We start from the raw sequence: 25,965 nt of genomic DNA, 5'->3' as shown, positions 1-25,965 counted from the left end.
CAAGGGGGAAGGGGAGGGACTGGGAGTTTGGGGTTATAGATGCAAACTATTGCACTTGGAGCAGATAAGCAGTGAGATCCTGCTGTAGAGCATAGGGAACTATATCTAATCACTTGTGATGGAAAAGGATGAAGGATACTATGAGAAAAAGAATGTATATGTGTGTGTATATATACACACATATATGTAAGACTGGGTCACTTTGCTGTGCAGCAGAAATTGACAGAACACTGTAAATCATCTGGAATAAAAATGTTTTAATTAAAAACATATTATTATTGTTTCATCTGCCTGAGTGCCTTTTTGCTCTTCCTTAAAATACCGATAGAATCTGGCTGCTCACAACCTCCACTTACATCTCCCTGTTTCACGTCCAGTCTCTCGGCTGCAGTCACACAACGGCATCCTTCCTAACTGGCCTTATGGCTTTCACTCTTGTTCTCCTAAAGCTGCTTCTCATAACGGTCCCCAGTGTCTGCATAAAGAGAAGCCAGATCACATCACCAGTGCGCGCCAAACCCTCCAACTGCCCCCATCTCACCCAGAGTAAATGCCGAAGGGCATACAGAGGGCTGCAAGGCCCGGTCTGGCCCTAGTACATGCTTTGAATTCATTTCCTAGTACTCAGGCCTACGTTCACTCACAGCAGCCACGCTGGCCTCCTTGTTCTTCCTTGAACACACCAGGTATGCTCCCACCTCGGGGTCTTTGCACTGGCTGTTCCTCCAGTGGCGAGAATGATCTTTTAGACACTGGTCAGGCAAGGGCACTGACTATGCGAGATGGAGGCCAGCGGTAAGTGACCACAAGAGCCTTCCCGGGATGGACTTGCTGAATATCAGAGCTGGCACTGCATGAAGGAAAACCGTGCCCCAGACTCCCACGTGGTTAAACTCTTTCACTTCTTTCAAGTCTTTGCTCCAAGGCTTGACATATAGTAGGCCCTCATTATATATTGGCTGAATCAAGGAATTGTAGTTTATATATAAAGATTTTTTTTTTTTTGCCTTTTTAGGGCCACACCTGTGCCATATGGAAGTTCCCAGGCTAGGGTTCAAATTGGAACTGAGCTGCTGGCCTACGCCACAGCCACAGCAATGCAGGATCCAAGCCACATCTGTGACCTACACCGCAGCTCCTGGCAACACTGGATACTCAACCCACTGAGTGACGCCAGGGATCAAACCCACATCCTCATGGTCACTAGTCAGGTCCATTACCGCTGAACCACAACAGGAGCTCCCTAAAGATTTCTTAACTATAGATGTCACATACATACATGGAGTTTCCTGCTTAATCAAAAAATCTAGTAGATGTTCATTCATTCAAAAGAACAACTTAGACACACACGTACATTGTGTAATTTGTTTCCATTATGTATCGTCTTCTTATTTTAACAGGTGTATAGAAAAGAAAAGGATAAAAAAACATTTTAAGAGTCTACCTTCCTAATTTAAATCAGTTTGGAAATGTTTTAGAGCAGTCAAGATCTTGAGCAGTAACACCGAAGATCAAAATCAGAGACTGCAAAACATTATTTCTGTTTTATCCTAACCATCTATCCCTTTAAACCCTTACCAAATAAATTCCACCTTTGAACCTGCTCTTTCTCTTTCCTTTTCACTTTAGGCTTCCTGCCAGGTGCTAAGGATGCAGGAGGTTCAGCTCTGATAAAGAAGCATCGGTCATTAAACAAAATAAACAACCCGCTCTGAGATCCAGAGACCTGAAGCGCAGCCAGACCGGGGTGGGGAGGCTGAGTCCCGGACCAGGCATGTTCCTGCACATTCATGGACTTACTCTACTGCTCCCTGAGGTCGCGCTGCGTGTGCTTGGGGCTGGTGACCTCTGACTGACTGGGGTCACACCGTTGCTCCGGATGCTCTTTGGAGTTCCGGAAGCAGCTTCCTGCTCGTTGAGATCTGATGAACCGGTGCTTCCCCTAAATGAGAAAGAAGATTCGGACTTGAACGTGGACACAGAGCAGCAATCAAAGATACAGTTCGGGAAAAGCTTCCAAGAAAACAATGGCGACACGCGAACCACATCAGGGTCACAGTGGACGGGATGGCAACTACCATGGTGTCTTCCTTCTCAAAGACCTTCAGGGGCTCACGGGGTTCAACACCCCGTGTGTGACTCCAGCGCCTTTGTAAATGAACTTCACTCTGCTTCTCCAGCTTGTTCCGAACTGCTCATCAGCACTCTCCCAGGCAGCCCTGGTTCTTTACTATTTTTGCAATTCACCAGGCGCAGGCTCATGATTCCACAGCGAAGGCTTTTGCTCAAGTTCTCCCCACTTGATAAGCCCATTTTGTCACTGTTTATTCCCAACCTTCCCCCTTCTTCAAGGGCCAGATGAAGCCCGGCGTCTCCCATCACAGCTTTCCTATCTATCACACTGGCCTTGTCAACCTTGGCTCTGCTCAATTCCTGGTGACTTCCGGTCTTTGCCAAACTATGGAGCAGTGGACGACACCACGGCTTGTTGGGCTCCTTAACAGATACATAGACTGCGGTACCTCTTTCGGCTGTGAGCTCCCTGGGGACAGAGGACACCACATATTTACCGTGATACCTCCAGAACCTTCACAACATCTGGATGCAAAGGAGACACTCAGTACACATTTAATTGATGCCTGGAAATGAGATTTTATTTCTCTGAGTTGGGTTAGTCACTGACACATGGTGCACATTTAATAAATGTAGGATAAAAATAATGACATTTTGTAAATGGGTTTGATTCACTTTCATGCTTGTGAAAATGGATTCAATTCCATCCAAGAAGGATTAATGAAACACCAGTTCCTGCCTTGAGGGGATCACAATTTTCTTATTAAATGGCGCTTCATAAGGAAATAAGTTTTGACAAATTACAGTTTCAGAGAAGTGTTTGTCCTTATTTTATCCTTTGCTCTCGGTGAGCGCAAGATATGCAAAATGGTAAAATATAAGCCCTTGTGAATTTCACTCTTTCAGGTGCTACTTCAACAAGTTATAAGTGTACCTATAATAATAAATAGCTTCTCGTTAAAGCACAGTAGTGATAGTTACTAGTGATGAGAGCTCACAGTTGGGCCAATCAAAGGAGAGACTTATAGGAATCAAGGACGTTTTTTTTTCTTTTTTGGCCACTCCATGGCACATGGAATTCCTAGACCAGGCATCATATCCAAGCTGCTGTTGTGACCTTTGCTGCAACAGTGGAAAGGGCATATTTTAAAAAAAGAATGTCTGATGGTACATGGGTCATTACTAGAAGATAAATCTGGCAGAAAAAAAAGAGTCAGTAATGACCACAGGAGCTATCAACCACAGCTCCTAAGGTTTTTCAAGGCTCTGCACCAGAGATGCCCCCAAAATCAAACACGCCCTGACTGATACGATCAGCCACCATCACCCTCAATAATTACACAAATAGCAGGTGCCACTGACCATTTTCTAGGTGTTAGACACTTTTCTTTCCACAGCACCCTAGCTTTTAATAAGTTATTATCACTCCTATTTTTATTTTTTTGTCTTTTTTTAGGGCCCCACCCATGGCATACAGAAGCTCCCAGTCCAGGGGTCAAATCAGAGCTGTAGCAGCCAGCCTACACCACAGGCACAGCAACACCAGATCTGAGCCACATCTGTGATGTACACCACAGCTCACAGAAATGCCGGATTCTTAACCCACTGAACGAGGCCAGGGATTGAACCCGCATCCTCATGGATACTAGTTGAGTTCATTACTGCTGAGCCGTAAAGGAAACTCCCAACATTCCTATTTAAAGATGAAGAAATTGAGTCTTGGAGAGATGAAACGATTACTCCATACAAGCACACACGTGTGTGCATATGTGACATGGTTAGTATATGACAAACTGAGGGTAAAAACAGAATTGTCTGCCTACCCAAAGCCTGAGCTCATGCTAGTTTCTCAAACTGCCCATTCGTTGTTTCACCAAGATCAAATTGTTACAGCCAGGCAGGTTCTACATGGAGAGAATGGAGAAGAATGCCATCAAAAAGATCATGAAAGGATCAGAGAGTTGGAAGTTAGTTTCTTGGAATTTGATGAAGAGGACTACAAAGAATTTCTGGGCAGTATCCCTTTGATATTTCACAGAAACAGTCCCTGGCTGCTTCTTTCTAGAAGTGGTACTCTGAATAAATTTTAGTACTATGGACTCTGCTCAGGAAGGGTCTATGACTCTTTCTTTCTTTCTTGCCATGCCCATGACACGCGTAAGTCCCCCAGTTAGGGATCGAACTCCTGCCACAGCAAAAACTAGAGCCACAGACATGACAATGCTGATCCTTAATCTGCTGAGCCACCAGGGAACTCCCACTATGTCTTTTGATTCGGACAAAAAGAATATAAAACTTGGTGATTAAATAAATCAATACCATTGGCAAGGCTAAGTGCCCTGGTGATTTTCTCGAGCCCTCTCATCTCAGGTGCTACATTTCTACATTTGACGACAGTTAACTATATTCATATCTTTCCAAGTGATGCTGCTCATCCCCAAAGTCCAGCTCCTAAGGGGCTTAGAGAGCTGCCCAGTGATGCTGCCCTGTGCTCACAGGTTCTCTACTCTTATGACAATACTACCACAAACATCTCTCTCCCTACTGTTTTAGGTAAAGTCTCCTTCAAGAAATACTAGGACTGAATCTTGCAGAAATGAGCCAAGAGGCTCAGATCTCAAGGGGCTCATGTGAGTATTTTTGCTCATGTCTATGCCGAGGGTCCTCCCAGACCCAGATGGTGTTGGCAGTCTCCACTGCGGATTAACTTTGCTAGAACCCAAAGTGTGACTTATGTAGACGCTCTGGTAGAAGCTGACTGTGGTGATGACATTTAAGAGGCCATCCTGTAATAACGAAAATGATCTTGTGACGACAAGCTAGCTATTGGAAATGACGGTTGCTGGAAGCATTATCTCAAAAATTGGAATATACGTTCGCATTTGTCCCTGACATTTCCTGCGAGAGTCTTTAAAATATTTTTCTCTCAGTTGACTGTTTCAGTTGATTAGACTAAAAAAGATTTAGTCTTCTGAGGCTGAATATCATCAACATTTGGGTGAAACCTCGTTTAGATGTTAATGCAGAATCTGACATGAGATACATGAGTCTTTGCCACTTAAATAGGATAAGGATAAAAGCATCCTCAAGTCTAAATTAGAGAAGTTTAAAGTTCAATTAAGAAAGACCTATTTGTGATCCAGATGTCATGTTATTGATATTTAAATTAGAAGTATTCGAAATCAGCGCTAACGAACCTTGAAGCTCAACTTTGCTTAGGGAGAAACTGACAAGAAAAGAGATACATGTATCTCATTCTAATAGAGCCCAAACTGTGGGGAACGTGACACTGTCTGGGAAGCTTGGAAATTCTGCCTTACTTGGAAGACACATTGCTTAGGGTAGGAAAGAGTTTCATTTAACTTTAGCTTATGAGATGACCTTTTGTTGGTTGGTTGGTCTTTTTGGCTTTTTAGGGCTGTACCGGTGGCATATGGAGGTTTTCCAGGCTAGGGGTCCAATAGGAGCTGTAGCTGCTGGTCTACACCACAGCCACAGCAACACCAGATCTGAGCCGCATCTGTGAGCTACACCACAGCCCATGGCAACGCTGGATCCTTACTTAACCCACTAAGCGAGGCCAGGGATCAAACCCGAGTCCTCATGGGTGCTAGTCGGGTTCAATAACCGCTGAGCCACGACGGGGATTCCGAGATGACCTTTTTAAAAGCCTTCCATTTTATCTCTAATTTCATACTGGTGCCAAGCCTTGATAATGCCTTCCTAGGTATATCCATTTCTAGATAAAGACTCCAAGGACAGGGGACACAGACTGTGACGAGTTGCTTTTCTGGTTTACAGAATGGTCTCCCAGGAGTTGGAACCTGGAAAGAACTTCCCGGGATCCAACCTTCCCAGAGTGGGCCAACGGGGCTGAACCTGTGCCTGTGTGGGGAGCTGAGAGCCCCCTTAAAGACCAGCCAAAGGCAACAAGAACCTTCACTCCATGCCCTGCGACAATGACGCTAGGGTGTAACGTGTAACATGGCACACAGACCACACGCTATTCCTTCTGCATTACTAACTCCTTTCAGTTATTTCAGGTCCAATAAACATGTAATAGACAGACAAGGGAGGTTGTACTTAGAAAGTGAAGCGATGGAATTCCCTGGTGGCCTAGTGGCTGCCACTGCCGTGGTCTGGGTCATTTCTCTGACTCAGGGTCAATCCCTATGGCTTAATGACATACTTTTTCCTTTTCAGAGAAAGGACAATATAATACAAGGTGGTAGTGCTCAGTGAAATTCTGTTCAATGAATCTTAAGTGTGAGGGATACAAAGAATCTTTATCATTTGATTTACTACAACAAAAGCTGGTGTGTTTGACGGCTTTAAAATGTTTAGGGTTTCCTCAAAGAATGCATTTCCTTTCGAAAGACTTTTTAAAATGGAGGAGCTCCCGTTGTGGCGCAGGAGGTTAAGAACCTGACTACAGTGGCTTGGGTCGTGGCAGAGGCAAGGGTTTGATCCCTGGCCCAGTGCCGTGGGTTAAAGGACCTAGTGTTGCTGCAACTGTGGTACAGGTTGCAGCTGCAGCTCGGAGTCACTTCCCTGGCTGGGGAACTTCCATTATGCTGTGGACGCGGTCATGAATATTTTCATTTTTAAAATAAAATAAAATAAAATGGAGGAGACAGTCACTATGAGGGGACAACTCTGGGTATGAGGAAAAAGAAATTAAGAACAGGTAGAAATCTCAGTCAGATAATATTTTAGTCAATTATAATCACAACAAAATCCTGTTCTGGTGTCTTGTTTCTGAATAATTACCAAAAGCCAGTTGGAGGAGAGGCCGGTAGCCATTAAAAAAGCTTGGGTGGATTCAAAGTCAAGAGCAAGGAAGCCAGCTGCCCTCCCCCACAGACACCAAGGCAAGCAAGTGCTCAGGAGAACTGAGCTTTCAGTAACTAGATGGAACCAGCGCTTACTCTGTACGCAGTAGTTCAGATTCACTCAACTCTTGTTCTACCTGGGATGCTATGTTGCTTATCAAAAAAAGGTGCCGAGGTAGCCAAGGCCATCCATAACCTGGTCCAATGAAGCTTTCCATCTCGCCTCTTGTAAACTAATTTCAATTTTCCTCTCTGAAAACCCTGAACGGTTTGTCTTCTAGCACCTGCAAAATTGCTTTACGCCTCTTTTCCTTTGCACTTCCTATTTCCTCTGTCTATTAGGCTCTTAGCGTTCTTCACCTGGCCAAGTCCTCCTCCCTCCTTCACATGGTTTAGGGATCATCCCCATGAAGCTTCCCTGAATGCCCTGCAAAGTTAAATGCCTGTCTTTGGTTTTTCCATAGCACACAGCTATCTTTTCTCGTGATACCCTATTGCCTTGAAATTATTTGTTCAGTCATCCCCATCTTCCCTGCCAAAGGGGAAGTTCATGAAGGGATGGAAAAGTAGCCATGCCTAAGAGCTTCCACATTTACCACTAGGCTAATAATGTGGGCAGAACTGTGTGTGGAAGTTATTTGTATAAACATCATAAGCAACTCATCTATCCCTACGCCTCACTGATTTGCAGAAGAAAGGCCATTATTGGATCTTAGCAACAATGAGAATGTAGCATGGCACCCAATGCACCTTATATAACAGTGAGTAAAAGACAAATATATTGGAGGAGGGAAATGTGCTCCATTTAGTTCGGAGAAACAGAACCTTCTAGGACAGTGAATCTTTGGCAAACAATTAGACAAATGACAAGACAACACAGAGGTGGCTTCGTGCTTCCAATCATTTGCCCACAAGAATGAGGCAAGTCAAGAAGCCAGTTGAGAGGCAACCTAAGTGTCAAGGGTCTGGCTGAGTCTCCATACTATCTCACGTTATTGACATTATAATAAGGAAAGTGACACGTACATAAAGAAAACATAAACCAGGGGCTGAGCCTCTGGCAGTCAGACACACTGCACCTTTGGAGGAGGTCTGAGTGCAGTTAGGGAAGGATGCTGTAGCGGACGTCGGTGCCCCAGCCCATTTCCCCTCCACACTCACCTCGAGCCACAGAATCCTGCTTACTACGAAGAACCACAACTCTACACCCGAGGACTTGTCTGGGTCACAAGAGCACAGAGCTCCTGTGCGCAGAACAAGTCCAAAGTGCCGGAGAAATACTGCCCTCGAATGAGCCTTCAACCAAGGATGAACAGGGAGTAGGTCTGTAAACACCCCAGATCCCTGATCTCTTAAACGGATAACTTTGAGGTGGGTTCTAGAGTGTCTCCTACAGTTGTCCAATTTTAGTTGCCCGCAGTGGTATCTGGCTTAATGGCACATCCTGCCGGGTTCCGTTCCCTTCCCTGGCTCTCTTCCTCACTCCCCGATCTGTGTTTTTTCCAAGACCACATCCTAAATGAGTTGCTTCTGATTCCTTATATCAGGGTTTGCTTCTGCAGGAATCCAAATCAAGATAGGTATGTATGGCGGGCAAAGGATGTGGTAGAAAGGGATGGAATGAATTATAAATATAACCTTCTCGCCGAAGAAGTACGTGCCAACCCCGGATCTCATGTAACTCCCAGTGATAAGGTCAAGAGTTTGGGTAAATTACATACTCTCGTGACGCCACGTTTCCTCGCCTGTTCCATTATGGGTCCATCACTTCACAGAAGTAAGGTTCATTCTTCTCAGGCCACCACGGTTTTGTGAATCATGATAGGCTGAGAATATGTGTGAAGCTTGTGGCTTTGATTGCCCACCCCTGCCCCGCCCCCGCTGCCACTGAGAAGTGCTAAGCTCACCCAAAATAGATTAAAATAGGCAAAAAGAGGAATTAGCCCTGGACAAATTAAGCAAAAGCACAGGAAAGAGGTGAAAGTAATTTTCCTTTGGAGCACAATCCTTAGAGACTTATCTTTTATTTTGGTGGTTTTTGTCGTTTGAGCTCCGTACTCACAACATATGGAAATTCCCGGGCTAAGGGGCGAACTGGAGCTGCAGCTGGCAGCCAACACCACAGGCACAGCCACACCAGATCCAAGCTGCATCTGCAACCTACACTGCAGTTTACAGCCATGATGGATCCTTAACCTACTGATCGAGGCCAGGCTCGAACCTGAATCCTCTTGGGACACTACGTCGGGTTCTTAACCTGCTGAGCCACAGTAGGAACTCCCAGCCTTTATTCTTTTGAGTCACAAAATGATCGCAGCTTTATTACTTTTAGAGATGCACTGTAAGTGTGAACAAATTTTTAAAGCCTAGTAAGGGAATGAGTTTGCTAAGCACATTAGAAACTAGTTACATAGTTTTTCTCTAACACCAAAAAAACCCATATGGGTTTTGTGAAAGGGGCCCTGACTCAAGAGCTGAAACACTCCCACATTGCCATATTCCAATTAGTAGGCAGAGGATGCTGCGTAATCGCCATCTTAATGGCAAAGATAGCAATGAAAATGACCTTCGGGACAGGAAGATGACTTCTGATGAAAAAAGGCTGTGTTGTGAAAGGACAGAATGCGGTTCATAAACTCATTTTGCCCAGAATAAAAGATGTGAGGAAAGTACGATGTTTTCAATCATGAAGGTACCACACACGCAGCGGAGGGGCTGCTGTGAATGGTGTGCCAACCAAGGGCAGCTTGCGAAGCTTCACAGAGACGGTGACAGTCAGTCCCGGGCCTCCTAGAGAGCAATTAAGGACAACTGGATAAAACCGGAATGCATCCCGGCAGGGGGTGGAGGTGAAGGATGTGAGGAAGCAGTTGGTTATCAGAGCGTACAGGTTCCCCTGGTTAAATGCTGGCTGTAGTCTCTATGGTCAAGAGAGAAATGCTGCTGAGAAGCCCAGCAGCATCCTTCATCCATGTTTTATGGAACAGAATGAATTTTCAGTTCCAAGTGCTACTTTTCCTTTCTGTTTTTCAGGGGACAGCACTGCTGTCCTAGGCAGATCCTTTCAGATCCCTTGTACCAAGCTCCACACAGCCGTCTCTAGCTTCTGGGTGTTTCTCCACTGACTGCTTGGACCGATGACCTTCAGAGGTTTGCCTTTAGTACTGGAAGCCAAAACATGTCGTGAGGTGTATCTGATCCCCAGTTCAATCTGAATTTCAGATAAATAATGGCGAATTTTTTTTAGTATAAAAATACACTAATATTTTTATAGTATGTAAATGAAAATAAGATTTCATGGAATATGCTTTTTAAAAGTTCTTTATCTGGAGCTCCCGCTGTGGTGCATTGGGTTAGGAATCTGAATGCAGCAGCTCAGGTCATTGCAGAGGTGTGGGTTCTATCCCCAGCCCAGCGCATTGGTTAAAGGATCTGGTGTTGCTGCAGGATAGGTCAGAGCTGTGGCTCAGATTTAATCCCTGGCCTGGGAACTTCCATATACTGTGGGTGCTGCCCTTTTTTTTTTTTTTTAAAGGGTTCTTTATCTGAGAACCTGAGCATCCTCTATCTTTATTTGCCAAATCTAGAAATCTTATCTAAGGGAACCTATGGTCAATGGCTGATTGGCACAGAAGTGCAATGGGACAGCTCCTCAAAATGGAAAAACCCAGAGACAGACGATGCTCCAGAATCCCTTGCAGGACCAAGCTAAGCACTCAAACTCAGACCTCACCGGAGCTGGCATATTGCTCATCTTCCTCTTTATTCTACTTTTCTTATTCCCTTACGGGATGCTCCTGGAACCATTTCCATTAATAAATTACTCCCTTAGGAATCCCTGTCTGAGGCTTTGTTTTGGGGAGGCCATGAGAGACAAGTCACAAATCACGCAGCACCTTGACGATGCATCACAACATGAAAGGGACTGGGAAGCACTGGCTTGAAGAGCATTCTGTTTATTTATTATGGTTCATATTTTGTTCTCTTAAAAAAAAACAAAAAAACAAAAAAAAAACAAAAAAAAAAAGCTCATCAGCCTCAGGTGTCAAGTCCATAGCAACCAGGGAAGGGCCATTTGTCATGCTCCTCAGAGAGGCTGCTGAGCCCTGCCTGACCCATTCGTACATTTCCCTGCTTTGAAACTACTGGAAAGAAAGAAAGTCTAAGCAGGCATCTGCTAAAACCTCATTTCCAACACTGATATGAGTTTTCAAAAAGAACACCCAAGCCCAGCTGCTCCAGGAAAAGAGCGATGAACTATGAAGAAATCTGCACCGTGGAGGAGAAAGGGGAATTAATTGCGAAGCGAGGCCAGGGAATAGACCAAGGAGACCGGACTCTTGCAATTCCCTTTTGGGGAATTTGCTATCCCATATTCCAAATGAGGGAGAGGGGAGGCTGCAGTTCTGCTTGCAGAACCCAAGGAGAGAAGAAAAGCCTGCCCGTTGCACTACTTGGCTTTGCAGAATTACTGCAGCTCCAGGCAAACAAGAAGGAATTAACATCTCTAAGTGATAGCAGGGAAGACAGGATGGGCCACGTCCTGCCCCAACTTTCTAAGGAATAATTTGGGGATAAGTCACCTCAAGGTGGCAATCCATTAATGAGTCATTGTGATAAACACATGTTCTGGGAAAAGGACATTTTGCTCTACGGATCTCCCAAACATTTTGATTCTCGTTCTTAATGGGAAAACATTGTTCTGGGCTTGCTTAAGCCAAAGCACCTCTGATTGCTATATTCTATCAGTAAACCATTTAGCGTATTTATAATTTAAAAGATAAAGTATATTTATGGGCGATCTTCCAGAAATCCCAACAAGAATATACCAGTATTGGGTAAAACATGTCTATATGGCTTTATAGCTTTACCTGCGTGGGTCCTCTTATACAGGGATTTTTTTTCAACAGTACATAATACAGTAGCACATGATCCACAGACGAGTGAATCCTTGGAGGTGGAACTGCGGATACAGAGGCACCACGGATAGGGAGGGCTGGCTGTAAAGTTACAAGTGGATTTTTAACTGGGTAAGGTCAGGGGAGGGTTCAGCACCTGTAATCCTTGCATTATTCAAGGGCTAACTGTATTTACACCCAGCAGTAGACAAGACGCAAGGAATAAATCCAGGCAGATAGATTCTGGAAGAATGGTACCAATACTTTGATGCTGGAGAGCATGCCCCTTATTCTGGTTGAGCAACTCTAAGACAAATTAAAATAGAATAGCTTAATTTTGTTTGTTGGGCCAGGAGACTTTGTGTTTTTAACAGGGGACTCCATCATATCTATCTATCTATATATATATACCTGATGTCCCTTTTAAATGCTAATCTGAAATATGAGCCAAGATGGTTCATCCACAGAGTTCCAACGAGGTTGAGCAAAAACAGCAACGCAAAGCCAACTGCTTACCATTTCTAAATAATTTGGATCACTGCCTAAAAGTTAAGAATTCAACAATCAAATAAGATTTCCTATACAAAGCTTCTGTGGCCCTTTACTGGTTGCTATGGACTTGACACACGAGGCCGATGAGCTTTTGTTTTAAGAGTATATAAATATGGAGTTCCCGTTGTGGCGCAGTGGTTAACAAATCCGACTAGGAACCATGAGGTTGCAGGTTCAATCCCTGGCCTTGCTCAGTGGGTTAAGGATCCGGCGTTGCCGTGAGCTGTGGTGTAGGTCGCAGAGGCGGCTCGGATCCCACGTGGCTGTGGCTGTGGTGAAGGCCGGCGGCTACAGCTCTGATTGGACCCCTGGCCTGGGAACTTCCATATGCTGCAGGTGCGGCCCTAGAAAAGGCAAAAAGACAAAAAAAAAAAAAAAAAAGCATATAAATATGAACCATAATAAACAGGATGCTCTTCAAGGCAGTGCTTCCCAATCCCTTTCATGTTGTGATGCATCGTCAAGGTGGTGTGTCATTTGTGACTTGTCAGTCATGGCCTCCCCAAAACAAAGGACAGGGGTCTGGCCCAGGGGAAGTCAAAGGAAACTAGTTCAAGGACAAATGCAACCAGGATTTAATTTTTTTAATTATAAAAGAAATATATCCACATCCTTGAAAACTTGGAAAACAATGCACACAGTGATAATCTTGTGATAATGGAAGAGAAATGATTTATTTTATGCTTATGTTTTCCTCTGCAGTGTTACGTAAAGGGACATTAGTTTGCAGGCCTGCTATCGGGGGAAAAAGGTACAGGTATGCAGAATACCGGTGCTCTCGGTAAAACACGAGGGTAGATACATTTTTCTCATCGTTGCCTTTATATAATACACCAATCATAGAAATGAGCCTTGACTTATGCCCCAACAGGATAAAGAAAATCAAGCCTGACATGAAATGACTGTGCTCTTGGCTATCCTTTCTCTGTCTCTTCATTTTTCTTTACTAGGTGATAGGTCTATGTGGACGAGCTCTGAAGACCTGGCCTGCTGAAAATGAATTAGAGGTGCCAAAACTAGAAAGAAGTAGAGTTTATGGAAATTCTTTGAGGCAATTCAGGAGTTCCCGTCGTGGCGCAGTGGTTAACGAATCCGACTAGGAACCATGAGGTGGCGGGTTCGGTCCCTGCCCTTGCTCAGTGGGTTAACGATCCGGCGTTGCCGTGAGCTGTGGTGTAGGTTGCAGACGCGGCTCGGATCCCGCGTTGCTGTGGCTCTGGCGTAGGCCAGTGGCTGTGGCTCCAATTTGACCCCTAGCCTGGGAACCTCCATATGCTGCGGGAGTGGCCCAAGAAATAGCAAAAAGACAAAAAAAAAAAAATTCTTTGAGGCAATTCAAATGAAATTGGGATTAATGTTTTAAAAGCTGCCAGGAATGTATATGACACTTAGAAGTTTCTTTTTTAGGACCTGAAACAGACCAAGATCAAGCAATCAGTGAAAATAATTTATTTTCCCCAGATCTCTCCATTGCAACTGCAGGCCAGAGTCCCAAACCATCAAGCATACAGGTAACACGGATGATTTCAATAGCTGAAATTCCAGAAGAAGGGTAAGCGCTTTGCATTTCAACTAAAATATATTCTCCCGGGCTTTTCATATTATATGTTAGCAGGTCTCTCTAAAAGGGAAGACTTGATAGGTACCTAGGAACACTGTTTGGATGGAAACACATCAGCCTTATCCGCAGGCTATCTGACTGGCCAATCTGTATGGGTCTTACCTGTCTGAACCGGGGGCTGACCTTAAACTCCGAAAATTTTGGCTGTCTAGGTCCAAGCTGTAGCTCCGCCCACTTTCAGCTTTTGGCGTTATGATTTCGCCTCTGGTTGCTGATCTGAACTTGCTAAGAAGAAATCTGAAATTACATACGAAAAAGCAAGGTAAGGAAGAAAGCATTTCAACATAGCACTTCATGAATACCATCTCTCGTGCTTTCAACAGTAATTCTTCAGGGAAGCCAACCCGGGGCTGAGAACTGCTGGGGCACGCCCCGTGCCTCTGCAGCAGAGTGTCAGAGAAAACCACCACTGCCTTTGGGAACTCTCACCTGAGGATGGAGAAGCACTGCCTGGGCTGAGCCTGTTTAGGGGATGCTGGGAAGACGGAGCTTGAACTCACGTCGTGCAGAGAGGGGAATGAGGATGCTTCTCTGGGACAAATCAAGGGAGCAACTTCTTAGACGGCAACTTCATGAGAGCATTCCTGCTAGGTCTCTGGAGCTTAGAGCGGGACCTGGCACGGACCACAACCCAGCCGATTCTTGGGGCATAAGTGACTGCACCCATGTCCCTGGGGTAATATGTCTGAACAGTGGAATGGCACATAGCAGAATGAAATTCAATCGCCTTCTCCTTTCATAACATTATTTGGAACGTGCGCAAAAAGAGCTTTTTGGAAACCAAGATTCAAGTCACGACCCAGGCTACTGCAGACCCCAAAATGTGGTTCTTTCCAAAGGCACTTGAATAAAAAGACCAAAGCTATATTCTTTGCGTGATGGTATCGGGAGAGACCAGATCATTTATTTCACAGCTATGGTTTTCTCAGGGGGGGAAGGCATTGCAAAGGTCCTGAGACGATCTTAATAGAATCTGCCAAGCTGTCTCTGTTTCTAACACCCCTGGAAGGGTGTCTCGTCAAAGTGACAGAAGCTTTAATCTAACTGGAAAATTACATTTTTTGGTGAGAATAGAATTTAGTATAATGTCAATTTATGCTGCTTTGAGAACCACTCTGCATGCATCCTGACCGCTGCACTTCCATCTCCGGTGGGTGCTCCCGCTGGAATCATTTTTCCTCCTTTTGGTCATCCTGGACCCCATCCATCTGTCAAGCCCTCATCAAGTCCCAATTAGAATTTGATGTCTTTCCCAATGGCCCCCATGTTGATTATTTAAGCCACTTATTTAATATTTAATTACGTACTTCCGCACTGCATCCCCATAGTTAATTAACTCCTTGACTTGTTTTAGAAAGGCTTTCAGGGAGTTCCCATTGTGGCTCAGAGCGTTAAGAACCCAATGTAGTGTCCGTGAGGATGCAGGATCGATCCCTGGCCTCGCTCAGTGGGTTAAGGATCCAGTGTTGCAGGTTGGAGATGCAGCTTGGTTCCAATGTGGCTGTGGCAGTGGCCAGCAGCTGGAGCTCCGATTCAACCCCAGCCCAGGAATTTCCACATGCCACGGGTGCAGCTATTACCAAAAAAAAAAAAAAAAAAAAAAAAAAGGAAAGAAAAGCTTTCAGGCAGCCTATCTTGTCATCTTAAAGTTTCCTAAAAATCCTTCTATATGTATTAACTTTTCAGGTGTGGACTCCTGAACTTTTTTCTCCCTGACTGGGTATTACATTCCTTGAAGACACAACCATCAAATCCCAGCGTTTTTTTTTTTTTTTTTTTTTTTTTTGGATTTTTGCAATTTCTTGAGCCGCTCCCACGGCATATGGAGGTTCCCAGGCTAGGGGTTCAATCGGAGCTGTAGCCACCGGCCTACGCCAGAGCCACAGCAACGCGGGATCCGAGCTGCATCTGCGACTTACACCACAGCTCACGGCAACACCGGATCCTTAACCCACTGAGCAAGGCCAGGAATCAAACCCGCAACTTCATGGTTCCTAGTCGGATTCGTTAACCACTGCGCCACAAGAGGAACTCCCCAAATCCCAGTTTTGAGTTCCAACAGAGCTCAGTCTAGCAGTATGACTGTTTTGACAACTCAGGGTGTACACAATTCATTCTTGCTGTTCAGCTCTTTACCGACTGCCAGCTCCACGCCCACCATTCTGCAACCTGCATAGTGACGCCTGGCCCATGGTCTGCAAACTAGAGCTCCCAGAAGCACTTGTGGGCTCTGAGTTAAAGTTGATCAGACCACTGAGGATTGTGCTTGATGGGCCAGGCACCATGGTGGCTGCTACAACACAAAAGCAAAAAAAGACACGGGTTCGGCACTTGAAGAGCTTCCAATTAAGCATGAGTGGACACCGAGAGAGACCCATTCATTTACTTTATATTCCTGTGTAAGAAGGGGCTTGGCGTCAGAGCGCAATGGAAAGATGGATGCAAAGGTCACGGCACTGTGGGAGCCCGCAGGAGCGACAATGGATTTGGAGGCGCCACCCATAGGATGTATTGCTCACTCTAGGCCATCTTTCCCATTCATCTCCGATAACTAGGACATGGTGTTTGAGTCAAAGGACATTTAGGTTTCATTCCCACTTTGAGTTCGAGAGTCTTTTTTTTTTGGTCATGCCCATGACATGCAGACATTTCTGGGCCAGGGATCAAACCCAAGCCACAGTAGTGGCAACTCCGGATCCTCAACCACTAGGACACCAGGGAACTCCAGTGCAAGATTCTTTAAAAAAAAAAAAAAAAAGGAATAACAACAAACAAAACCAGAAGGAGGAGTTCCTACTGTGGTGCAGTAGGTTAAGAATCTGACTGCAGTGGCTTGGGTAGCTGTGGAGACATGGGTTCAATCCCCCGCCCAGTGGGTTAAAGGATCCAGCAGTGCTGTAGCTGTGGCACAGGTTACAGCTCTGGCTCGGGTTTGCTCCCTGGCCTGGGAACTTCCATATTCCATGAGTGAAGCTATAAAAAATAATAAAATATAAATGAATGAATGAATAATAACTAACCAAGAATTCCCTAGTGGCCTAGTGGTTAAGGATTCAGTGTTGTCAACGCTGTGGCTCGGGTTCAATTCCTGGCCTGGAAACTTCCACAGGCCCCAGGTACAGCCAAAAAAATCCCACAAAAAAAGCCACCAAAAAACCAAAGAGATTTTCTGCAGAGACAGATGAAGGCTCCAGCACTGGTAGCCCCTCTTGGTGGCTTCCCCTGTGAGTGAAGCCCAGCTACCAGGAAAGGCCCATCAAGTGGGCCTGAGACGCCAAGACTGCAACAAGCAGGGCTGGGAAGCAACACTTCGCCTGCTGATCCTTATAACCTGCATTTGGGGGCCCACGACACTCCCTTGATGGAAGCTTCTTGCTTCCCCGTGTGCCCCCCACTCTTACTCATAGCATTTGACACATACATTTCTTGGCTTTTGGAATTAAGCTAGTGAGGTGGCCAAACGATTGCTTCCTTCAGGACTGCATTTGAAAAAGGGGACACAGTGTGTTAAGCCCAATGAATAGATCTTCGATTGCCGTGTTTCATACATCAGCACTTCGGCTGGGTGGGGGCAAGGCCATTGACATGCTCCAAAAGGGACAGATGTCACCTCTTTTTAGACATGACTGGCCCTATCAGGAAACCTTCTACCCAGAAGTACAAGGAACCACTTGGTACACGATCAGATATGTCAGGAGTTCCCTGGTTGCCTGGCGGTGTTAAGGATTTGGTGGTGTCACTGCTGTGGAGCGGGTTCAAACCCTGGCCCGGGCACTTTTGCATGCCAGGAGCATGGCCAAAAAAAAAAAAAAATAGGAAAAAATATCAGATATGTCAAATGAAAAAAAAACATCTTACAGGTCAGAGGAGACCTTTATCTACTAAAACTGCATATCCTGAAGGGAATGTTATCTCGGGCAAGCCTCTGACCTTCTCTGAGTCACTTAACTGATATTCAATCTGAAAAACTAAGGAGTCTCAGTGCGCAGGTGGCTGGAATAAAGATCACAGAGTCCCTTGCAAAGGCTTTGTCTTACCCTCTTTTCCTGGGTCCGTCGTGGCTGGTCTTGTGCCCAGCAGAAGGCGAAGTGTCGGACTTTTCTGCCTTCTGGCGCGTTTGCTCTTGGCTTTGTGTTTCTTCAGCTCCTCATTAAAAACAAGCAGAAGACAAACAGACATACAAAATGGCCCCAAATAGAGCAATTTTCTCTTTTTCATTTACGTGCGGACATTAGCACAGGAGAGACAAGTCTAAACACTCGGCAACGGCGTTCCCATCCCAAGTTTCCCAGTCACACGGTTCCGTCTCCTCTGTGAAGTGTTCCAGAGTTAAATGAGGACTAGGATAGGGACTCATCTGTGCGAGGTTTGCTGAGATAAGCTTTCTAGAGGTGATTGCGATGGAGAAACATCTTCCTGCGACAGATATTTTTAGTACGGAGGAGCCTGGGTTCGTGACGATATCCAATCCCCAGAGGCTGAATACTGGTGGGGGGTTCTAGAAACGAAGGTCTGGTTTTGGAACACAAATGCCAGACTTCCTGGGAGGGCGAGCCCCTGGTGCATAGATCCTGTGCATAGACGGGTGAGACAGTCTACACCCTCAAAGGTGCTAAGGCTTTGGTGGAGGAAGCAGCCATAGCTAACGGCTTACTTCTTTCTTTTTTTCCCCCTGCTTTTTAGGGCCACACCCAAAGCATACAGAAGTTTCCAGGCAAGGGATCAAACTGGAGATGCAGCTGTAGGCCTACGCCACAGTCACAGCAAGGCGGGATCCGAGCCGTGTCTGCGACCTTACGCCATGGCTCATGGCAATGCCAGATCCTTAATCCATTGAGCGAGGCTAGGGATCGAACCCAAGTCCTCATGGATACTAGTCAGGTTCCTAACCTGCTGAGCCACAATGGGAACTCCCCTAACTGCTTACGTCTAACTCCACTCCGCCCCTCTGTGGCATCCCACCTGATGGGACCCATCTGGGAAAGCCCTTCCTTGTCAGTGCGATACCCAGAAGTAGCAGTGGAATCAGTTCCAAGCCTCCCAGGCCTTCCCGCCAGACCTAAAAATAAGGACATTTGTCTTCAGTACACGAAAGACGAGATACCTGAGGAATAGACCAAAAGATGCCTGTTCCACTTTTACTATAGCATACATAAGAAATACGATCCTAAACAACAGTTTCACTCAATATTTAACCAATTAAGTTACAGTCTGAATGTACAGAATAGCATTCTCAAGGTGGGTTTTTTTTTTTTTTTGGTCTTTTTGCCATTTCTTGGGCCACTCCCGCAGCATATGGAGGTTCCCAGGCTAGGGGTCTAATCGGAGTTGTAGCTGCCAGCCTATGCCACAGCCACAGCCACGCAGGATCCAAGCCGCGTCTGCGACCTACACCACAGCTCACGGCAACGCTGGATCCTTAACCCACTGAGCAAGGGCAGGGATGGAACCCGCAACCTCTTGGTTCCCAGTCGGATTCGTTAACCACTGTGGCATGACGGGAGCTCTGTATTTTCTTTTTTTAAAGTTTTATTGAAGTATAGTGATTTACAATGTTGTGATAATTTCTGCTGTACAACAAAGTGTCTCAGTTATACATGTATAGGCACGTCCCTTCTTTTTCAGATTCTTTTCCCATATAGAGTATCACAGAATATTGCATAGAGCTCTCTGTGCTATAGAGCAGGTCCCTGTTGGCCCATCGTTCCGTATACCTCAGGGTGCATACGCCAATCCCAAACCCCTAGTCCATCTGTCCTCCCGCACCTGTCCCTTAGGGTGGGGTGTTATTTACATTGGGTGACATTATAATTCTTCATTGAGTGAAGCTGTCTTGTCTAATTCCGCCCATCAAGTACCTCTAAACACCATTAATTCTTCCACTAAATGCCATTAATTTCCCGCCAGTCATCGGGACAACCAGAAATACCCCCTTGCATTTCTAAAAGCTCCCTTAGCTTGAGGGGCTGGGGCTCACTACATCACGTCACCCCTCGGTTGAGAATCACCGGATTAGAAAAGGTTAACATTTATTTATTTATTTTGTCTTTTTGCCATTTCTTGGGCCGCTCCTGCGGCATATGGAGGTTTCCAGGCTAGGGGTCGAATCCGAGCTGTAGCTGCCAGCCTATGCCACAGCCACAGCAACGTGGGATCCAAGCTGCATCTGTGACCTACACCACAGCTCACGGCAACAGCCGGATCCTTAACCCACTGAGCAGGGGCAGGGATCGAACCCGCAACATCATGGTTCCTAGTCGGATTCGTTAACCACTGCGCCACGATGGGAACTCCCAGAAAAGGTTAACATTTAAATGAAACCTGAAATATAGCCTGTTGAAAAATCAAGGATTGCTTTCACAACGTGAATCATGCAATTCATCTGTTTTATGTTCCTTTCTTAACTGTTCAGTAAAATATTGAAAGTGCATTCTGGAAAAGAACTGTCTGTGATGAAGATAAATGCCTTCTCTGAAAATCTCAACATGTCAGATATATGAAAAATCACTGTGGATTTGATTTTCTTCCGACTTCCTCTTCCCTTGTATGAACTGTAGATTTTTTTATAATGATTTTAATTTTAGCTGGTTTACAGAGTTCTGTCAATTTCTACTGTACAGCAAAGTGACCCGGTCACACACACATACACCTTCTTTGTCTCACCTTATCCTCCATCATGGTCCATCATTAGTGACTAGATATAGTTCCCTGTGCGCGACAGTGGGATCTCACTGCTTCTCCACCCCAAAGGCAATCGTTTGCATCTCCGAACCCCAAACCCCCAGTCCCTCCTCCTCCTTCCCCCTCCCCCCTGGTAACCACAAGCCTTGAACGGCAGATACAGATTTCATGCTATTTGAGTCTTGAAATGACCTAAGGGATTCAGCAAATTCAACTCTGCTCATATGCTACATAACATAGGGAGGTTATTTAGCCCACGAAGGTCAAGATTAAAACAGTTCTGCTTTCCTTACCCGGACTTCGTCTTAAGATGGACTGTCGGACAACATCAGTGCCCAGGACATTGACTTGCTTGAAACGCTTTGCTTTTTCTTCAAAAAACCATTCGCCAGTTACAGTCCTTAGCTGCCTACTCAAGGGAGAAGAGAACAGTAAGAAAACTTGGCCAAAGGACAAACTCTCAAAAATCCCTAATTAAGTAAAAGATAGCCAGGTATCTATAGAGTCCATCTCCATCTTTGGATTATTTGATGGTGATTATAATGGCTACTATTAGTTGAATAGGTACTAGGTACTAGGTACTTGCTCACTGTTTTTCGTACTTAATATATTTTTTCCACATAACAAGCCCTCGGAAACATTATCATCCCCATTTTAGAGATGAAGAAACTGAGACTTAGAGCAAGAAAATGATGTGCCACACAGGTAAAGCCGGGATCCGATCCCAAGCAGTCTGGTCTATGGCTCAAGTTCTTAACCACTGCATTAGTGGGTAGATAATCTGTAGTGGAAACAATGGGAAACAAATGAAGATTTTGAATTATAAAGGGGCCATGATCAGACTCTATTTTAGGGTGACGTCATGATGTACCATGATGACTGGGTTAGAGTAAAGAGAGAATGGGGCAAAGAGACCGGTTGGCCATGGCAACAGTCCGGGAGAGGGATGGCAAGACCCAAGCCAGGGCAATGGCAAGACTAACAGAGAGGAGGAGCTAAATTAAAAATATGGGTGGTAGAAGGACCTGTCTGCCTTTCACAGTCAATCGAATGTTGAAGGTGCAAAAGAAGGACCTTTGAACAATCACACCCATTTGCAATGATTACACAAACCCTTTATCCCAGTTACACAGGCCTAGTTACCATTCTTACAACACGGCCCGTGTTCATGAACTACTACTGTCCCACCCCCTCTATGGAGGATTGTAATAGAAGATGAGGTTGAAAGATAGGATTGGGTCACATAATGGAAATCTTTGAATGTCATGCTAAGGAGTTGGAATGCCATTTGGCAAGTAAGGGGGACTCCGGCAGTGTTTTCTAAATTTCAGGTTGGATCACATAACCTCGGAAACACTGCAATGGAGAGAAACCAGAAGCAGGCAGGCCAATGAGAAAGTTATTGCAACAGATACCATAGGAAACGATGAAGATGGATAGCAAGGGAGTGAGGAGTGAAAAGAAAGATAAAGATACTTTAGGGCACTGAGGATGAGAATCAGCAAGATCGGTGATGAGTCTGACGTGGTGGCTGAAGAAAAGCAGCTTAGAGTCAAATAGAGATTTCTAGTCCATGAGATTCAGTAACTGATTTGACTGTGAAATTAATGAGCGGATCTTAAATAGTAAAAAAAAAAAAAAAAATCACTTCAGAAAAATAGGTCAGTTTTTCTCTGCAGCTTCCAGCTTACACCACAGCCACAGGCACGTGGGATCCGAGCCACATCTGTGACCTACGCCACACCTCACAGCAACACTGGATCCTTAACCCACTGAGCGATGCCAGGGATCGAATCCGTGTCCTTAAGGATACTAGTCAGGTTCGTTAACGGCTAAGCCCCAACTGGAACCCCTGAAATACTATTTCTGAACATAGGAAACAAAGGTAAGTTATCTACGAAATCCAGCTCAACTACTAGGGGAAAAAAATGAAAATGTCATGCTTGGAGCAAATTATTCACAGAAGGACCATAGTATGTACTGCTCAGATTTACTCTCAAGTGGCTAGATTACCTGTTGAGAAGCAAGGATTACTGGATTAGTTCCAAAGCTATAAAAAATATACCAAACCTAAATACTTGGATGGGCTAAATTATTGCTGGCTATATCTCAAGTGATCTATAGACTCATATATCATTGTTTATGTTGGAAATTCGGGTAGCAAATGTGCAATTATAAATTGTCAAGGTGCTGCCTCCAGATTCTTGTCCCTTAATTACTCAATCCAATGCCAATCTAGGTACTGCAGGGGCTGAGCTGTACAGAGGGAATTGAAGTTACTCATCACCTGACCTTAAAATAGGGACATGGTCCTGGGTTATCTGGGTGGGCGCAAAGGAAGCAGTGAGAGGGGAGGATGTCAGAGAAGGGGAGGTGGTCAGATGCTGAGATGCTGCAGAAGGGGGACTTAGAAAGATTACAAACAAGAGACTCTGAGATGCAGAGGTCCACATGCATGGACCAGAGAGTGAGGGCTCTAGGAGCAAAGGCTGGCTCTTAACTAACAGCCAACAGGGAGATGGGAGCCTCAGTCCTACAGCCACAAGGAATGAGAACCTGCCCACTAAAATCGGAGTGGATTCTTCCCAGAACTCAGCTAGCTGATACCTTGATTTGTTGTGGCTCAGCAGATTAAGGACACAACGTTCTCTTTGTGAGGACACACGGGTTCGATCCCCAGCTTTGCTCGGTGGGTTAAGGATCCGGCATTGCCGCAAGCTGCAGCATAGGTCACAGATGAGGTCTGGATCTGGCATGGCCGTGGCTGTGGTGTAGGCCCTGGCTGCAGATCCCATTCGACCCCTGGCCCAGGAACTTCCAAATGGCCTAGGTGCAGCCGCAAGAAGAAAAAAAAGAAAGATATTTGTTTTAATATTCAACTCAGGAAATGATTTGCCTATGTTGGAAAATTCAGAGGAGCAAGAGGGCAGAAGTAGGCAAACTATATAGCTTGTGGATAGAATTGACTCCACTGTCTCTTCTGTAAGGCATACAAGCCAGGGATGGTTTTTACATTTTAAATCGTTGGGGAAAAGCACCAATAGAATAGTTCACGACATGTGACAATTATATGAATTATACTCAAAATTCAGTGTCTAGTAAGAAAGTTTTATTGGAACCCAGCCACACTCATTTGTTTATGTATTGTCTCTGGCTGCTTTTCTGCTCCTACTGCAAGTTTGAGTAGGTGTACCAGAGATCACTACAGCTAAAATATTTACTCTCTGGCATTTTATTTTTTAAAACTTTGCTAACCTCTGCAATAGGACAAGGGATTTACACAAAAAGAAACAAGAAGGAGTTCCCGTGGTGGCGCAGTGGTTAACGAATCCGACTAGGAACCATGAGGTGGCGGGTTCGGTCCCTGCCCTTGCTCCGTGGGTTAACGATCTGGCGTTGCCGTGAGCTGTGGTGTAGGTTGCAGACGCGGCTCGGATCCCACGTTGCTGTGGCTCTGGCATAGGCCAGTGGCTACAGCTCCGATTAGACCCCTAGCCTGGGAACCTCCATATGCCGTGGGAGCGGCCCAGGAAATAGCAAAAAATAGACAAAAAAAAAAAAAAAAAAAAAGAAAAAAGAAAAAGGGGAATAATACAGATCAGTGATCAAAGAACACCCGAGAGTGGCATGCCCAAGTCTCAGGTTGGGGTTTTTTGGGTATGCTTTTAGGATATAGGGTGAGGCGGACAGCACCTCGGTGGCAGTTTCACATATGACAGGGGAACGTGGGCCACATCACGTCTATGCGTGCCAGGAAATCGGCCTCCATATCATCTTCAGCACATACACCTAGAGCTGCCAACACCTAACACAAACAAGATCTTCCCAGAATTGTTAGTCATGATCCCTTACGATCCATGTCAGAACAGTAAACTGTAATCCTTCTATTTGCTCGACTCAGATAAGGCCTTGAGTCATCTGTCATTTCAGAACTCTGTCACATCAGAACAATCTCTTGGGATTATGCCTTTGCCACCTTCTCAGGTGCTGGAGGTAAATGGAAGGCTCAGCAGAAGAACAGGAAACTAACACCGAGTGGGTATGTGCCCTGCACCCCGTCATGTGCCAGGCACTTTATACAGGATATCCAGAATCCTCACTCTAAGCCAGAAAACAGCTGGATTTCTCCATCGGCAGAGGAGGAAATCGAAGCTCACAGAGGTTAAATCACTTCCCCGAAGTTGTAAAAGGATTCTGGCAAAAAACAGGATTTATGCTGACAGCCCTTCTTTGCATGTAGCAAAACTGTCCAAAAAGAACTTGTAGTTGCCAGCTGCAACAAGGCTTCGAGGAAGCGTGAAAATCTGCAGATGCCGAGGAATAATGTTTATATGATGATGGTGTGTGTGTGTGTTTGTGTGTCTGTGTTGGGAGTAAAGTAACAGGGATAAAGGAGGGGTGAAAGAGGAAAGAAAATAAACATGACACCCACTCTGAAACTGATATCCCTCTCTGCCACATCAATCTAACATTTCAGAAATACCAGGCTTGTTAAAGACGTTGTGTTTCCAATACACGTCACACTCTGAAGAATGAGTTTGACTGAAATTAAGTGAGTGGGAGTCATTTGCCATGAAAGATGACCTAGTATTCAGCATTTGCTAGGCCCTCCTTTTCTTTAGCATTAAACTCCTGGGACTTCAAATTTTGCCTTCAAAGCTTATTTACATCTACAATCAATCAAGTTACGTTCTACTGAGATTTAGAGAGGAAACACAGGTAGTCTTATCCTAAAAAAGAAGAATGACCAAAAGGTTTGTTTTCCTCCTTCATCTTCTATTAGATATGCTGAAGTAAGACGAATTTTTTTTTTTTTTGTCTTTTTAGGGCCACATCTTCAGCATATGGAGGTTCCCAGGCTAGGGGTGGAATCAGAGCTGCAGCTGCCAGCCTACACCACAGCCACAGCAACACCAGATCTGAGCCACATCTGTGACCTACACCACAGCTCATGGCAAGGCTGGATCCTTGATCCACTAAGTGAGGCCAGGGATTGAAGCTGCATCCTCATGGATGCTAGTCAGATTCATTTCCACTGAGCCATGGTAGGAACTCCAAGATGAGATTTCTCATTTTTCATAAGGAAACAAATTAGAATTATTTATAAATTTATTCATTACACATCAACTATTTATTGCACTCCTATATGTGTTAAGCCCTGTGCTAAGGCTAAGAGTACAGACATGAATAAGACAAACTAGGACCCTGGCCCTATGGAGATGATGGCATATATTTCTTTCTTTCTTCCTTTCCAATAGGTCAAGTAAAAAGAAATCCCTAGACATACGATGGTAAAACTGTAGAACAC

At 45.0% G+C, this 25,965-nt stretch overlaps 1 protein-coding gene across 11 annotated transcripts in view; it reads right to left on the bottom strand.

Moving 5' to 3' along the window:
* The window catches only part of SYTL5 (synaptotagmin like 5), a 267,832-nt gene that overhangs the window by 70,447 nt on the left and 171,420 nt on the right, over window positions 1-25,965 (bottom strand). For 8 of the 11 annotated variants that reach the window (XM_021079658.1, XM_021079654.1, XM_021079660.1 and 5 more), the window contains 4 exons: window positions 20,951-21,066; window positions 18,014-18,122; window positions 14,079-14,213; window positions 1,801-1,942 (listed from right to left, as the gene is read on the bottom strand). In XM_021079658.1, the coding sequence (XP_020935317.1) occupies window positions 1,801-1,942; window positions 14,079-14,213; window positions 18,014-18,122; window positions 20,951-21,066 (502 nt within the window). The remainder of the gene's footprint in view (window positions 1-1,800; window positions 1,943-14,078; window positions 14,214-18,013; window positions 18,123-20,950; window positions 21,067-25,965) is intronic. The other 3 variants (XM_021079659.1, XM_021079661.1, XM_021079663.1) reach the window with 1 other exon arrangement.

The sequence above is a fragment of the Sus scrofa genome, chromosome X (assembly GCF_000003025.6).
Source record: "Sus scrofa isolate TJ Tabasco breed Duroc chromosome X, Sscrofa11.1, whole genome shotgun sequence".
In the NCBI taxonomy this organism is placed as follows: Eukaryota; Metazoa; Chordata; class Mammalia; order Artiodactyla; family Suidae; genus Sus; species Sus scrofa.
Note: the sequence above shows the minus strand (reverse complement) of the source record. Positions and strands in the feature narration are given on the sequence as shown.